We start from the raw sequence: 17,399 nt of genomic DNA, 5'->3' as shown, positions 1-17,399 counted from the left end.
ATGGCAACATTAGAAAAAAAATTGTGATTTGGTAGGCGATTTGCAGCTAATGTAGTAAGATTACCATTTTCTGTCTAATTGAATTTGAATATTCGAACTCCTGGGCCAATGGGGCCCTTTTATGTGTTTGCCTCTTTTGTTGGCCATTGACCATTGTGCTCTTCCTTGCAATAGTCTAGATCTTGCCTTCCTGATTGGCACTCACAAAAATATGAGACGCTCGAAACTGTCAGAAACTAGCTGTCTTTCTGAAGAGTGCTTTGTACAAAAGTAAGAAAGTGACCACAATGCGCACATGGTGTACAAGTGGGCTGTTGCCGCCTGAGACGCAGGAGAGCATCCAAAGTACGTCATTTTTATTATATGAATTGAACTACGAGTATAAACCTCAATTTCTGTGAAAAAATATATCAAAACAATGTGCCAAGTTTTAATTTTTTTCAGAACTTAAAAGTACGCTTTTGGCTGATTTTTCACCCTTTTCAAAATCTAGGGCATTTCCACAACAGATGCACACGTGTTTTCACTAGTTGCTCCCGGATGTTACCTAGGACACATTGATTACTTTTGCAAGAGGCAGTAACAACAGTATACTCTTGCTTCTACTGGTACTGTGGTTTCAACGGTAGAAGCAATCACATCAGGTTGCAAGCTAGCTGTAAGTAAATAATCAATCCGCCATCTTGGTGACAATGTCTCCTATAGTCATCTTCTCGACATCCATGAAACCTGCACAGTAAATGTCAACTGGGTGCACAAGTCTAGTGCCTTCAAACTCGCAATAACAGCAACGGACTTGAAAGAGAAAAAACATAAAAGAAAAAAGAGTCAAATTCAACACAGAAACATTAGTAATTAAATCCAAAGTTTTTTCTTGAAAAATGGCATAAATATTCAGATGTAGCCAGTGTAGGGATAAAGGTTACCACATATTGAGAGTATTGACATAGGTCAACAAAAAAAACGTATTGACATAGGTCAACAAAAAACCGACGATGTTCACAACTTCATCGTGATTACCGACTTGGGGATAAGTGAAGTAGATTTCAAAAAGTATCCTTGCCACGTCATTGTCCACATATAATGCCACGTAGGCAAAACTAGAAAAAAAAGTCAAATTTACTCCTTTCAAATATAGCCAAAGTCTGAATAATTACATAAACTGTAACTTACCCTCTAGACTATGCCATTCAATTCATTTTACTCCATAATACAATTTTTCTTTTTTTTTCTCCATACAACAGTTGAATCTTAATTTTAAATTTTGCAGGTAGTAGTGGACATCACAATGCATATTAAAAATTTGTTATAATGTTTTTATATTTTATATAATTCTGAACTCCAATGATTAATTTATTATTAATATTCTAACCTATCAAAATAATGATAAAAAATATGATATATTTTTCTAACATAAGTTATTATGTGTCTATAATCTTGTAAAATTTCAACTTAAAACTCTACCTATGCATGGAGTAGGGGTAATTTGAACCAAATGGTATAGTTTGGGGGAGGGGGAGGGGGGGTGTAAATGAACCAAACGATACTTTAATGGTTTATCCGTACTTTGACCAGAGTTGAGGGGAGTAACTCAGACTTTTTCGGGCAAATCTGTCTCCAAAACAATCCTAGGGTTATTTAGACGGTTTTCAATAGTTGATGGGGTAGAATAATACCTGATTTTATAAGTGAGGGGGTAAATAAAGTAGATGAACCTCAAAAAGTCAAGGGGTAAAATAGACTTATTCCTAAGTCTATCACTAGTCAATCAAAAAGGCCCTTATAGTGCTTGCATCTTGAAAAAAGTATTGTGTTCAATATTTGATAGCAAGCATCTTACAGAACATTATTTTCTTGCTATCCGTAGGATATAAATTCCGGAATAATTTAGCTCATTATCTGAAAAGAAACTTTGGTAAGGTCTCGATTTAGCTGGCGAGAGATACAATATTATAATCTTATAACATGGTTTTGGTCCTCTTTAGGTCAGCTGTTCATACTCTCCGGTCGCTAATTCGTGATGTTCCAACAAAGCCTTTTGAACTGTACCTCAACACCGGTGGGAGTACTTCTCGCTAGCAATTGTGTAGGTGTCACATCCAAATCGTCTCAAAGTGTGCAGATCCATGCATTTTGATCTGGCGTAAATTAGCTTAGTTGTCCCACCTTGGTTTAGCTTGAGGACTCAATTCGCATTAATTATCAACTTGAGACAACATTTGACTTTAATTATATTTTGTGAGACTTGCATATTAGTTTATTACATCAGCCTGAAATCTAAGCTAAACAATGCACAGATCTGATCCGCTTCCCAATTGCTAATCATGTGGGGCTGATGTGTACTGTCAGAGTGACCCGCCAATCATGCATCTACATCCATCCTTATTTACATATCAAGGCAGCTACAAGTGGCAGTTTATTTTTCCTTTGTTTTTCAGATAAAAATTAGTTTTTATTCTAGAGTTGTAGGGCCTTTAGAGTATCTTCAAAGAGTCTTTCTAAATTTCAATCTCTAAATTATCATTTGGAGAGTCTTTTGCATAAAAATCGCTTTCTATCTATTTTCACTCTCCAATAATTTTTCTATATGCACACTTACTCCTGGAAATGGATTGGACCAAATCCAAATCCAATTGGACTTTGGCATTTGGATTTTGCTGGATTTGAATTTAGTTGGATATGGACATCCATTTGCTTTAGATCTAATAAGATTGGATTCTATTGAATAAAAAAATAGAGGATAATCCAAATTTTATTGGATTAAATGAAGAGAACATAGCTTGCCTCCGGCTCTAGGCACCGGCCGGCGTGGGCACTGGAATGCCAACTAGCTATGCACACTCACAAATTGATTGAAGCTGTAGACTCACATAATTAATTAATCTCTTTAGCTAAGCCCAATTAACTAAGCGTATGAAAGCTGGCGCCGCTTGGATGGATCAATCAAGATCTGCACCGGTATTAATAATCAAGTAGACCACTTGTTTCAAAAAAAAATAAAATAAAGAAAGAGGTACAAATGCAAGCTAGCAGATCTGACTGATCTTGTTTAATACAATATCTAAGCTAGCTGTATGCCAATCATAGCTGATCCAAGTCCTAGTCATATTGGTGATATCGCCTCTCCATAAGCCTACCTGCAGGCGCTCAGCAGTTGCACACACAATTCCTAGCATTACCACCATCTCCGCCACCTACTACTACACAACACAAGCAGAAGGAGGGGGGGGGGGGGGGGGGGGGGGGGGGGGGGGAGTAAGAGAGCAATGGCGGACTTCGCGCTTGGTGTTGCCAAGTCGCTGGTGGAGGCGACGCTGGCCAAGGCCCAGTCAGCGAGGGAAACGGAGGCGAAGCTGCGGAAGAGCGCAGAAAGTGACCTGGCGTTCATTACTGAAGAGTTCCAGGAGATGCAGTCCATCCTCAGCGTTCTGGACGAGGAGACCGCCAAGATCGAGGTGGTGAAAACCTGGGTGATGCTGGTTCGTACCCTGGCCTACGATTACGAGGATCGCATGGAATTTATGGACCAGTACGTGGATAACAAGCGGGACTGGTGGTTCCGGCTGCTCCTGCCATGCTCGACCCTCCCCCTGGATGAGGCTGCGGCCGAGTTAAAGCAGCTCAAGGGAAGGGTCGAGGATGTGAGCAATAGGAACCGTCGCGACAAGCTTATCAATAAGTTGGGCTTCACTGAAGCGACGGCCATTGCAAAGATGCAGAAAGATTTAGGAAGTTGTCTCACCCAGTTCATCACCAAGGAGGGCAGTGATGACCTTCGAGTGATCTCGGTGTGGGGGACAGGTGGTGATCTTGATCTTGGCTTCATGCTCGCCGTCAGGAAGGCCTACCTAGCCCCCGATACCTGCCAACTCTTCCCATGCCGTGGCTGGTTGAAATTGACAGATCCCTTAAATCCCCACGAGGCCCTCCGGAGCTTGATGACTCAATTCTATACAAACTCTTGCCTGCAAATCGAAGCCAGTGTGGATGTAGATGAACTGGTGAGGATGGAGGAGACAACAACGACTCAAATCGGGCTCATCAAGGAGTTCATGAAGCAAGTAAACGAGAAGAGGTACCTAGTCATCCTGGAAAACGTGTCCAACATGGGACAGTGGGACGCCATCAGGACCTACCTGCCTGATAGGAAGAACGGCAGCTTGATCATCGTCTGCACGCAGCCACGTGAGATTGCAAGCATGTGCGTCGGAGATTCACACCAGGTGTTGGAGCTGAATAAGTACTCGACTAATAAGCAGTCTCTATGTGTCTTCTTCAAGGAGGTAATCATCTGTCACTTTCAGTAAAAATTTATCATATGGCTCAGTTCGCTTTAATAAGCTGTTATTGTAGATAAGACACACCGGCCAGTGATCTAATTAGGTTTGACTTGTTTGTTGACATGGATATATGGGGGTTTGTTTGTTGACATGGATATATGGGGGTTTGTTCGATTAGAAACTAAATTCAATACAACTCTTGGATAACTTTTGGTGCATATATATGACAACTTAAACCATGCAAGTTTACCGCACAAGTTTTTGACTCTGCTTTTGAAACTTCGCTCCGAGCCTCCCCATCTAACTAGCTCTGCTACTATATTATCGCTGTATTTTTTTCATTTATCTGAACCGACACCAGCCCCCGCGTCGCCCCGGCGTTGGGCGTCTCGGGCGGACTGCCCCCCCTCCCCATCACCCATTCGTCGCCACTGCCGGAGCCGGCCGCCGGAAGCCTACGCGGCCGGCGAGGATGGTGGCGGCGGCGCAACACTTCCCCTTCCCCTCCCCTTCGCCTGGCGGGCGCGGCCGCTGCAGGTGCCGGGGGAGGCCGCCGCCGGGAAGGCGGTGGTGGTGACGGTGGCTGTCACACCCTGAAATTTTTGAATTTCAGGATGTGATTAAAATTAAAAATAAATAAACAATTTTTCTCATAATTTTAAAATTTTCGCAACATTTTCTTTTCTTCACAGGGAATTTAGTAAAAAATAAAGTTTGTTTGAATTTAAAAAAATTAAAATGAAGTTGGTTGTGTGTTGCACTCATGCTACCTTTGCATTGTTTTAATGTTGTGGTTCAATTTGAATTTGAATTCTTCGAATTTGAATTCAACTTGAATTTGTTTGAACCGTTTGCAAAAAGGAAAAATAGGAAAACTCGTTTTCAGCCCAAACCGGCCCAGCCCTCCTTTACCTTTTCTTTCCCGCGGCCCAAAAAGCGCCACGCCGGCCCGTTTTCTTTTCCTCTTGCGGCCCAGTTCCCGCACCCCAGCCCAACTTCCGTCTCCCCTTTCTCTCTCTGACCCGTGGGGTCCGCCCGTCGGGGGTGTCTCCTACCCCGGGTCGGGCGCGGACTTCGCAGAGTCCGGCCGCACCCCGCGCAGCCGCGGCCTTCTCGGCCCGCACGCCAAGGGGCGTCGCCCACCCCTATATAAGGCGCCGCACTCCCCCTTGAACCCTATCTAGCAGCCGCCGCTTTCTTCTGCGCCAAACCCTAGCGCCGCTGCCATTGACGAGTTCGAGCTCGGGCCAACACCGCGTCGCCGTTCCGTCGCGCCTCCGCCGTTCCCGAGCCTCCCAGGAGCTTCGCGTTGAGGTGGGAACCCTCGACGACTCGTTCTCTCCCTCCCTCTTTCTCTATTCCGCCCGGGAGCGTTCGTCGTCGCCGCCGCTTTGCCCTGCGCCGTCGCGAGCTCCGCTCAGCCCGTTCCTAGCCCGCGCCGATGCCCTAATCGATTGCCCGCGTCGCGCGATGCTTCTAGTGCTTGCCGTGCTCGAAATCGAGCCCTGGAGCGCCGAATCGGCAACTCCGGCGACCCGCCGCCACGCGCCGCCGCTCGCCGGTGTCTCGCGCCGCCACCAGTTCGCCCCAAATCGCCCTGGCCATCCAATTTCCATTCGACGGCTGAGATTAGATCCAAACCCAACCAAACCCAAACTGTTAGATCTAAAACCAGTGGCTCAGATCGGGTTTGACCCGAGTCAACTGGGTCAATACCGGTCAACCATGCATGTTTTGCAAAAGAGACCCTAGGTTTTGAGGAAATTAACCCGCCGTCCATCACAGTTCAAAACTATTTCTGTTCTAGTCCAAATATTTATAGAAAACACCCCGAGGTTTTCTAAAATAGAACCCGCCGTCCTTAGCCTGTAGTTTTTCAAGCTAGCCCCTGTAATTTAGGTTTAATTTTGTTTTAGTCCCTGGTTTCTTTAGATCTAGCCCCTGGAAGCTCTGCTTCTTCACAAATAAGCCCCCGAAACCCTGTTTTAGCCATAACTTCTTCGTTATAACTTTGTTTTCAGCGATTCTTACGCTCACGTGATCCTTGTGACGTGTGCAATAGCTTTATAACCTTTTTGTTGTGTCTTACAAATCTTTTCTGTTAGTCCTTAACCTTTTAGTTAATCGCGACTATCCCTGAAGCACCGTTTAGTCTATAGAATCGCCGTTTTAGCTCTGTTTTTCGTGTTTCTTGAGCTCTCGTAACCGTAGCAGCGAGCCCTATCTTTTAGTGCGTTCTTTTAAAGCTTTTATCTTATTTGGTGTAATGTTCTTAGTTGTATCTTTTTGTTTGCTTTGTATGGTTGCTCGTTGATTGCTCCGAGTAGAAGGATCGCCGTTCGAAGATTGAAGATCAAGAATTTCAAGTGAACAAAAGCTGAAGAGTAGTGAAGAGCAGTGAAGAGTAGTAAGAGTAGCTTTTCGTTGGAGAAAGACAAGTGACCCTAACCATCTTTTTGTCTATGTTTATTTACAAGATGATATGATTTAATTGGAACATGGAGAACCACCCAAGAAAACAGTACAACCACAATACTGTATGGCTCTGGTCTTGGCTGATTAATTAGAGACTCTAGCTTGTGACAGTCTTACCGAAAGGGCAAGAGGGGATGCATCGACGGGATATAGCTCGGTCCTCTTGGGGCAATTGGTATTGTTTAATGGTCCTTTGGCAAGGTACCACCTCATTAGGACAGTGTTATGACCGCTTTGACTTGAATCCTTAGCGGATTGTCATAGGTTAGGGAATCTTTGTAAAGGTCTCGTAGCGTCCTTATGCAATCACACCTCGGAAGTGTGGTATTGTGCCTAGCTAGCACATTGCGTGGTTGGGTTCAAAGTTCTTCGGAACTTTTACGCGAATTATGGTGAAAGTGTACAACCTCTGCAGAGTTAAAACTAACCGGTTAGCCGTGCTCACGGTCAAGAGCGGCTTGAACCCTCACATGATTAATAAACTTAAAGATGGATATAAATCACATTCTGGTTATTTCTTGTGGCCTTGCTGAGTACCAACCATAAGTGTACTCACCCTTGCTTACTGCTGCTCAGAAAGGAAAGTTGCTGTGAAGTATTTTGAAGATGTTGCTGAGTTCTAGGCGTACGCAACCCCCAGTCGATTGCCTGTGAAGGTTGGAGTCTCCGTTTCCAGGATAAGCTGTATAACTCTGATAGTCTTTTATTTGTTTTAGTTCTCTTTTTCGTGATACTGTTACTGATTATTCACTTATGATGTCTCTATATGTATGAAACTTGATCCTGGCATACATATAGTTAAGCATTCGGTTTTCCTCTTAAAACCGGGTGTGACAGTGGCCCCGGTGAGGCTAGATCCAGTGCCTCTGCGGCCGGATCCGGTGCCCGCGGCGCCGAATTCGACGCGAGGGTGGCCGCCGGCTGTGGCGCGGCTGCGGTGGCGCCGGTTGGCGAGCGTGGCTAGCGGGTGCACGAGGAGATCGCCCCGGGTGGAGGCTGCGCCAGCGTGATGCGGCCACTGGGAGGTGCTACGCAGCGGGCATGTGCACGGGGCAGAGGTGTTGTGGTGATGTGAGTGTTGTGCCGGTCGACAGGACCCTGCGTGGGAGCAAGGGCGTGGAGGAGGTTGTGCGGCGGACCGCGTGCGGACAGAGCGGCCACGCGCTGATGAGGAGGCGGCGCACCGGCCTGGCGAGACGCTAGCGGGAGGGGCTCTCTGCTTAGCTCGTTCGGGAGGTGAGCAAGCACAGGCAAAAGCCATGTCAGATTTGCCGGCAAGACGACAGCGATGCCCTTGGGCGCCGTTTACCTTCTTGAAGGTGTTGTTATGGCGTCTTTCCACTCTAGCCAGCTGTAGGGGTGCGTCGGCTACACTGAGGCGGTGTGACCGGCAGCAGTTTACTTTGGTGAAGGCTGGGGACGCCATGGTGGCGTGGCTAGCAATAACCAAACAGGGGCGCTAGTGGCGTCATGGTGGCGTGGCTGGTGGTACCTGGCTGTTTTTTTTGCTGCAAGTTGTTGAGCTTGGCTGGAGGCGATGGCCGCGAAATGATGCTCGTGTCGATGATCCAATCCGACCGGGAGGAGTTTCGTTGAGGCTCGTGTCGATGACCCAATCCGACTGGATAGAGTTCTGTTGAGGCTCGTGCCGATGACCCAATCCGACCGAGCAGTTTTGGGAGTTTGAGTGGTGTGGTCTTGTTTGCCCCAATCCAACTGACTAGTGCGCTATGACTATCGATGTACCAATCCGATCGGCCATAGTTATAGGTGTAGTTGTAAATGTTGTCATTGTGATGTATGGTTTTCGGGTCCGGTTTATCTATAAACTGGATCAACTCTCTTTTTCTTATTAATATACGCCGAACCGTAAGGTTCAGGATCTTTCGAAAAAAATATTATCGCTGCACTAAATTTCTTCACGCATGGTCACGACCCTCTCCCAAACTCTTTTTTTTTATGGCTCTCCCAAACTCTCTTTGTTCACCCATGTCATGAAGTGCTCGCTTCCTGTTTCAGGGTTCTCAAGAAAAGGAGGCTGACGGGATGGAGGAGGATGAAGTGAGCTACTCTTCTGGCCTTTCGTCCGACAGAGTTCTCATCACCAAACAGGACATAGCCCGTAGCTGGATGGAACAATTCACCCTTGTTGGAGTACGAGTCACAACTCAATGAACTTCGCTACTGTATGGCTCAGTCGCTGTTCAATGATTTGAAGGTGATTTCTGTGTGTGGAATACCTGGCGTTGGGAAATCAGAACTTGTCAGATACTTCTACTACAACAGAATGCTTGAAAGGCGCCAGCTCTTTCACCAGTACGCTTGGGTCAATGTATCCCATCCTTTCAATATAGGAAACTTCTGTCGGAGTTCACTTTCAGATTTACATTTAGCCATGGTAGTAAAAAACCACATTCAGTTGTGTCGTAGGCTCCTGAAAGAAAATCGTTGCTTTGTTGTTATTGACAACCTGCAGTCCAATCAAGAATGGGACTTGATAAAGCATGCCTTGAAACCTGAAGATTCTAGAAGTGTTATCATAGTCATTACGAATGAAGCAACCATTGGCAAATATTGTGCAGATAGTGACGAGTGACGAGCTCATTATTAACGTCACATGTCTAGAACCAAAAGCTGCCATTGATCTCTTTGAAAAGGTATGTTTCCTTACAAGAAACTTTCCTCTGCTTTAGTTCATTTCAGTCTATTTTGCTGCATGCATGTCGCATACTCGCTTGAACTTTCAAACTTGAATATATACCTGATGTATCTTTTCCCATCAGTCACACTAAGATTTAAAACGGCATTGCGACCTAAATATGAGTTTTAAGAGCTCTGGCTTGGCTTATACAAGTTTATTTTACTACAAGTTGACAAAGAGTTTCAGTAAACAAAACCTTGACTAATCCATACAGTGCGAAATAATTTAATTCCACTATGGTGCTATATTTGCCCATGGCATTGGGGAATACATTTAACGATAATCATATTGAGGATAAAAAGAGTATCATGATTTTAATATTTCCACCCCCTATCCTTAGGGGGTGTTTGGTTCCCCTGGGCTTAAAATAAGATCTATCGCATTGAATGTTTCGATGCCAATTAGAAAAATCAAACATAAACTAATTATAAAACTAACCGCATAAGTCTACGGCTTATTCACGAGATAAATCTACTAAACCTAATTAACACATGTTTACTATAGCATCACATGAGCTAATCATGGATTAATTATGCTTAATAGATTTGTCTTGCGAATAAACTTAGGGGTTATGAATTTATTTTGTCATTAGTCTATATTTAATACTTCTAATTAGCATTCAAACATCCAATGTGATAGGGCTTAAAATAAGCCGATGGGAACCAAATACCCCCTTAATTAACTATTAGAGTATATTAGACAACTCTAGATATGGTTAGTTTATGATTGGTTGTAATCCCAGGATAACCTTTCTTATCTCTAGGAGAGGTTACTTGCCCTCCAAGCCATATCCTCCTATATAATTAGCCCAAGAGGCTCAAGCAATACAATCCACGCAATTATACACAATCTTACATTAACAACTTTGGAATGGGAGAAATGGATATATTAAGTTACTTAATAGGGTATGAAGTGTCACTTCAAGGTGAACTCAATTTGTCCTACACTACTAAAAAAATATTAACCACGATCTTTAAAAATGGTCTCGGAGGCGAGCACAAATTTTAACCGCCTCGGTTAATGTTGGGCATTAATAGAGACAGTAATTTTTTATTAACCGAAGCAGTTACAGTAAACCGCCTTGCAAAATTAATTAACCGAGGCGGACACTATTAAAATAACTGCCAGAGTTAATGTCTAATAACCGAGGCGGTCATCCTGACGTAATCACCTCGGTTAATAGGTAACCGAGGTGGGCAATGTAACTGAACCGCCTCGGCAAATTAGGCCCAGCCCGCAAGCCAGAAAAACCCAGTTGCGAACACATATATAACTAGTTCCTTCCTATAAACCCTAACTCTGTCTTCTTATTTTTTGCCCACCCCCACTCCTCCCTGCAGCAAGCAGGCAGTAGCCACCTCCTCCTCCTCTCTCTCCCTCCGACTGCGTCCGACTCCCTCCTCCCTCTCCTCCCTGCACCGACCTGCGGCAGCCCCGAGCGGCGGCGGCGGCGACCCAAAGCAGCGGTTGACCTGGGCGGCAATGGCCCCGAGCGGCACTGGCCCTGAGCGGCGCCAGCGCGACAGCGGTCCCGAGCGGCAGCGGCCTCGAGCGGCAGCAGCCTTAAGCAGCGGCAGCCTCGAGCGGCAGCAGCCTTGAGCAGCGGCGGCCCCGAGCGGCGCCGGCGGACTCAAATGGGCTTGGCGGGTCCATGATGGGCTCAACAGGCTCATCATGAGTTTTTCTTTTTTTATTAATTTTTTTTATTTAATTAACCGAGGTGGGCAAAGAAACCGCCTCGATTAATGCCACGATTAACCATGACCTTCGCTTCGAGGCAGTTGCATAAAATCGCCTTGGTTAATGCTTTCTGCCCGCCTCTATAAATATTTCTGTAGTAGTGCTAAAATATAAATAGTGTCCACATCTTAATATTCAAAATTTGTAATTTTTTAACCAAAAATTATTCTAACAATATCATTATATTTGTGCTACAAAAGTAACTATAAATTGGATTTGTATTTATAAATACTTTCTTAGTACTAAACTTTTCTTGCCATGAACAATATATTATACAATAAATTAGCGGTCGAACTATGTTCTTGAAGACCATACCAAGTCAAAGCGTGGCTTATATTTCAAGGTGGAGAGTATATGGTCTACAACAAACATAGTAAAACAAAGGAAGTACACTTTAAGGTCATTTTTTGTGCAAGTTTCATATAGGTTTCATGCACATTAAATAGAGTGCCTCATCAACATCTATAATGACATGTCACAGTAATTATTAAGAGTGAGGGAAGAAGTTTAGGATGAAACTAGATGTATATTATTTTCAAGACTATGGAATCTATTAAAAATGACTAGGGGCTAGAGACTTCCATTTCATCTTACTTCCATCCAAGTACCTCACAATTAAATGCTAAGACTAGCTAATAAAATTGTGAAATGAAATTATGCATGGGAGATCTTATTTCATTCATCAACTCACGGCATTCTTGGAAACTACGAAATAAAACTTCCACTAGAAATGGCCTGAAATCGGTGCCCAAACCCGCCCAATAACTCTATTGGGATGGCAGGTTTAAACCAGGCCGCCCACTAAGTGTGAAAATAACTAATTTTAATGTTCGGACCGGGTCGAGCATCCTATTTTTTTTTGACCTGCAAAACCAACGCCATGACCAACCCTAAGTGAGCATTTGGTCAGGCTTAGCCCATCGGTCTTGGGTCGGGCTCATTTTTCTCGAGGGCAAGTGATATTAACTATTACCCTCTATCCATAATGTAAGCATGTCTAGGATTTTTGAGAAAACAAAGACGAAGGGAAGTGACCGTGGTTCCCCTCAACCAGTCACTAAGATTATAGATATGCGATTAACGTATACTCCCTCCATACTCGAATAGAAAGTCATTTTGGACAAAGTTTGGATCAAACATCGGGAATATAAATTATGAATAACTTTTAAGTTATTGAGTTTTAAAATGCAAAAATCATATGAATATATTTATCTTAAAAAATACTTTTATAAAAATATAAATATATCACTTTGCGATAAATACTTTTATAAAAATAAGAAGTCAAAGTTAAGCTTTGGATACCATGTTGCTGTCCAAAGCAAGTTTCTTTTCGAGTATGGAGGGAGTACTTTTTAAGTAACTGATGAGGGAGGCTGATGGGGTATATTTTTAATACTAGAAATGTTTTTTTGTATTGTATGGAAAGAGTAGCATACAAGTAGCTAAAGTATCTCTTTTAGCATTTATAGTATGAATGATACCGCTTAAGCACTTACTTTACTTTCAAAGCATTCATCACGTGTGTGTTTCATGTGGACTTTCTATGTTCAATAATGTGAGTACCGTATGATCGATGAAAATTTGTTACATTGTCTGAACAATAGGGATGTCGTCGGAGGATGCCAGGAGCAAGTTTACTATCGGTTCTCAATAGTCATAGTGATGACCCTGATGAGCTCAAAAAGAGTGATGACCCTGATGAGCTCAAAAAGCGAAAAGAGCGAAAAGAGCTACTAGGACTTATTTCAAAGTGTGGTGGCATCCCAAGAGTAATAGTTGCTATAGCTAAATTTTTGGCACCCTTGACAGTCACATATATGGACAGAATAAGAACTCTGAATCTCGGATTTTTTAGCGAGCTGGAGAGCAACACAGAGTTATTTGGTAGTGTGGAAGGAATATTTAGTTGGTTGAATTCCTACATCCATGCTTGCCCGGATTTCCTCAAGCGATCTATTTTGTATCTCTCAATCTTCCCACAGTACCAAATCATTCGGCGTAGGCGTCTAGTGATGCGGTGGATCGCAGAGAGCTACTGCAAGAACGCTGGTGATAGTTCAGAGGAGGGGAGTGGGGAGTTCTCCTTCTCCAGGCTCGTCAGTACGGATATAGTCCAACAGCCTCAACATTTAGTCACTGATGTATTGGGTTCCAGAAGAATGGTTTCCTGCCAGGTGAACAATTTATTGAATGGGTACATCATTTCACGGGCAATGGAAGAGAACCTTGTGCTTCAATTGAAGGGCGCTAGCTACCTAACCACTCAACGCACATGGCGTCACCTTGTCATAGACAGCAGCTGGGACAGAGATAAGATTGTCTTTGAGAGCATAGACTTCTCGCGGCTACGGTCGCTAACAGTGTTTGGTAGGTGGCAAAGGTTCTTCATCTCTGCAAGGATGAAGGTGCTTCGGGTGCTTGATCTGGAGAACACGGCTGGTGTGACAAACAAAGATCTCGAGCGGATGGCGCAGTTGCTGGTTCGCCTCAGGTACCTTTCCCTTCGAGGATGCACAGAAATCTGCCACCTGCCGAGCTCATTGGGTGGTCTGAGACAGCTTGAGACTCTGGATGTCAGACGCACCTCCATAATCACCTTACCATCGTCCATCACCAAGCTAAAAAAGCTGCAGTATATCCGTGCCGGAACAGAACAACCAACAGTATGCAGTTCGTCTTGGTTGTCTGGGTTCTGCAGACGTCAACAACTAGACGGTAGCACTAGAGTTGCTCCCGATGGAGTTAAGGTGACTCCTGGGATTGGAAAACTGACAGCATTGCACACGCTCGGTGTTGTGAATGTCAGTGATGCAGGGGGCAAGGACATCCTGAAAGAACTAAACAAGCTTACCCAATTACGCAAACTTGGAGTGTCCGGCGTCAACAAGAAAAACATCAAGGAGTTCTGTTCTGCCATCTCATATGCCACCGCTTTGGAATCCCTCTCAGTGCGGCTGACGGGCTGAGCGAGGGGAATCAAGTATCTTTGGACAGCATCAACTTTCCTCCTGAGAACCTTCAGAGCCTTAAGCTATTTGGGTTTGGAAAAGGGTTGCCTGCATGGATCGAACGTCTTCACAACCTCACAAAGCTGGATTTGGAGATAACCTTATCAGCAGAAGTTGACACAATTAGAGTCCTTGGGAATACAAGAAAACTATGTATTCTGCGTCTTCATGCCAAGTCGCTTCAGGATGGTGATGTTAAGCTTGATTTTTGTGTCTTCGTGAATGGAGTAGAGCTGCGCTGTTTCGAAAAACTCAAGATCCTCGATCTTGCTTGCATCACCTCGAAATTACATGCATCCTTTGGATTAGAATCAATGCAAAATCTTGAGCTGCTGACGGCTCGCTGCTGTAGTGGGTCGAAGTTGAAGTTTTCTGGCCTAGAGCGTCTCAGGGGACTCAAGGAAGTTCGGCTTGTGGGTTCCCATGAAGACGAGCTCAAGGTGGACATAGAGACACAACTCAGAGAGCATCGAAACCAACCTTCTTTGAAGCAGGTGGAGGAACCATCTTCATCGCGTCGTCCTCATGGATATTCAGCTTGAAACAGTCTTTTTTTTTGCATGCACAGCGCACAGGCATTGATCTGAAGAACTACACGGCCATATGTGTTCAGTTCATTCCCTTGTGTTTGATTCAGTTATGCAAATAATATTCGATGCAACCATCACGGCCACGGGAAATTTATGAACCATCTCCTACTTCATTTGTGGTCTTTATATGATAATTCCTACTTGTACTATGTGTATTTCTCATGTGTAGCTAAATCCAGACCAGTCCACTGGCTCGGTACCGAAAAGGTTCAGCTAGCTTATACTTTCTTCTGAAAAACGAATGCTATGTTGGTGCATGCTGCATACTATCTGTGTACATCTATACTACGACTGGACCATCGCAAATAGCGATTCTATTGGGCTTCCGCAATGTAACACCTTCGGTCCCTTTGGTTCGTTGCTAGTGGTGGCGGAATAAAAACAATGAGGTGTGGTGATGCATGCAATGTATAAAAAAATTGCAAATTGTAACATGTACCTTTTTTTTTAATCTTGGTTTTTGCCTTTTCCCTCCCAGTCCGTCTTCAGTTCTCCGTTCTTCACCGTCCCAAATTGCAATCGCGGGATCGCCTCCGTGCGATCTGCGGCGCGCACGCGCATGGCGCCTCCCGCTCTGTGCGACGGCGCCCCTACGCCGCAGCTTCGCCCTTGGCCAGGCAGGCTCCGTGGGGGGTGTTAGGAGTCGCTCCTGCGACCGGGAGATGAGATGTTACAGAAGGCCCACGACGCCCCCGCCTGCCTTCCTCGTCTCCGGCGGCTTCTGCCACCGGATCCGCCGCCTCTGTCCACAGCACTAGTTCAAGAGGCTGCCGCGCCCCCCGCGTCCGGCCCTGGCCCACCGGATATCTCACCGCCGTCCCCGGCTGGCGGCGTCCCTGCCGCCGCGCCGCACTGCCCAGCAACCCGCCACCACCACCTCCTTCCCTAACTCCGGCGAGATGCATTGGAGAAGAAAAGCAGAGATTGCGGGCCCACCTGGCAGCGGCTCGGATGTTGCTTCGGATCGCATCGCAGTCGCTCGACTCCGAACATTTCCGGGGCTCCGTGCCTCCGCCGCCGCTCCTGTCCGAGTCCTCACAGGCAAGCAATAAAAAAAAAAGAGTCCTCACAGGCACGGGCGTTAATAACTGGACTTGGCCCATTAACAAACAAAACACGGGCTCACAGGCACGGGCAGCCCAAATAACGGTTCGGCCCTCCTTTCCCCGAAAGGCTGTATGTCGCGCGCGCGACGAACCCAACATCCATCACCTGAAGGGAATTTTTTCTTTTTTATATTTTTTTAAAAAAACCAAATTTTCAAAAATCTATGTCCGTTTTGAAAAATTTCAAAAATATCCCCCGGTCGCCCTATGGGAGGGTGACAGGCCCTAGATGTAATTTTTTTCTTCAAATTTGCAACGAAGTCCCTAGCCAAAAAAAAAATGAAAGGGGGCCTATCGCCCACCCCAGGGTCTGTCGCCCACCTCAGGGGCGACAGGGTCCCTCCCCCCTATATAAGCCCTGGCCACCATTCCTTTGTCATTTGAGCCTAAAAATTCAGGAAAAAAGAGGGGTGAGGAGAAGAAAAGCGACGAAGCTCTGCCGAATTCCGCACTTGTGATCTACCGGTAACTTCCGTATGAATCCGTTGATATTGTATAACAATTTAATTTAATTAGCGGATTAGCTGAATTAGATTTGGTGCTTTAGAACACTCGTTTAGTATTACAATTTGAGTACTATTACAGACTTGTTTTTAAATTAATTATGCATTAAAATAGAATTATGACAATACTTTATTGATATTGCAGCATAAGACAATAGAATTATGACAGTACCTATATTTTCACGCATCGATTTGGTATACGATATGTGCATTATTTAAATTATTGTTCGTCATTTGGCGCACCACACTATAGCGCCAATGTTTTTGTCAGGATCAACCTACATTCCGTGGAGCAAGTTTGTAGCCATCGTACCTGAAGGAATTGATGTGCCAATGTGCTTCTGCGGTTCGTTATGCAAGTTCATGCAATCTGAGGTTTTACGAGATGCCTACGACATGAGGTTCTTTATGTGTGAGAACTACGAATATGATCCACCTAAGCGATACGGCAAAGGCCGGGCCAAGATAGCAGGACAACATACACTATTTTTCTTTGTGACCTAACATTGAGTTATGATTCTAACTTTTGTTGGACAAAGTCTCCTCCGCCTCTTTGTGATTTTATGCAGTGGTTCGACACCGTGCAGTCGCAGCAGGCAAAGGACTTTGTGGAACAACAAGCAAGGTGGGCTGCAGAACTTTGGCGCCGAATGAAGCACGAGGAACAGCAAGAGGAGAAGCGCAAGAAAGAGCAAGAAGAGATCCGCAAGAGGATGGAGGAGGTGGATCGTAAGGCGGCGGCCGAGCGTGAAGCTGACAGGGAGAGAAAGCGAGAGAGGGCACGCCGTGCGAAGGAAGCCGGCCCCGAAGCAATTAGGAAGGGCAAATATCCTCAGTGCACTCAGTAGAGTAGTACCATGTAATCCCGGCATTTTACATTCCATAAGGCATGGTAGGTTTAGATGCAACAAGAAATTACCTTGTCGCGTGCACATGCCACTGCAATTAGTTGTTTATGTTTTCAGTTGGGAGTTTGACTCTGTGTGTTGTAACTTT

The 17,399-nt window shown here is 45.0% G+C and overlaps 1 protein-coding gene, 1 long non-coding RNA gene and 1 pseudogene across 2 annotated transcripts; 2 read left to right on the top strand and 1 right to left on the bottom strand.

Annotated features, from left to right (window-relative positions):
- Positions 1-543: 543 nt before the first annotated feature.
- Positions 544-15,847, bottom strand: LOC120665233. The gene is made up of 5 exons (XR_005671130.1): positions 15,731-15,847; positions 15,234-15,443; positions 4,080-4,291; positions 3,743-3,965; positions 544-729 (listed from the first exon to the last, which is right to left on the bottom strand). It is a non-coding gene; the product is annotated as an uncharacterized LOC120665233 (long non-coding RNA).
- Positions 3,267-9,082, top strand: LOC120665155 (putative disease resistance RPP13-like protein 2). Its single transcript, XM_039944648.1, has 2 exons — positions 3,267-4,283; positions 8,775-9,082. The coding sequence occupies exons 1-2, from the start codon at positions 3,267-3,269 to the stop codon at positions 8,928-8,930; spliced, it is 1,173 nt and encodes a 390-aa protein (XP_039800582.1). The 3' UTR covers positions 8,931-9,082.
- LOC120665071 lies at positions 9,160-15,196 on the top strand (annotated as a pseudogene).
- Positions 15,848-17,399: the final 1,552 nt, after the last annotated feature.

This window comes from Panicum virgatum, chromosome 1K, assembly GCF_016808335.1.
Source record: "Panicum virgatum strain AP13 chromosome 1K, P.virgatum_v5, whole genome shotgun sequence".
Classification (NCBI taxonomy): Eukaryota; Viridiplantae; Streptophyta; class Magnoliopsida; order Poales; family Poaceae; genus Panicum; species Panicum virgatum.
This window is presented reverse-complemented; position numbering and strand designations above follow the sequence as displayed.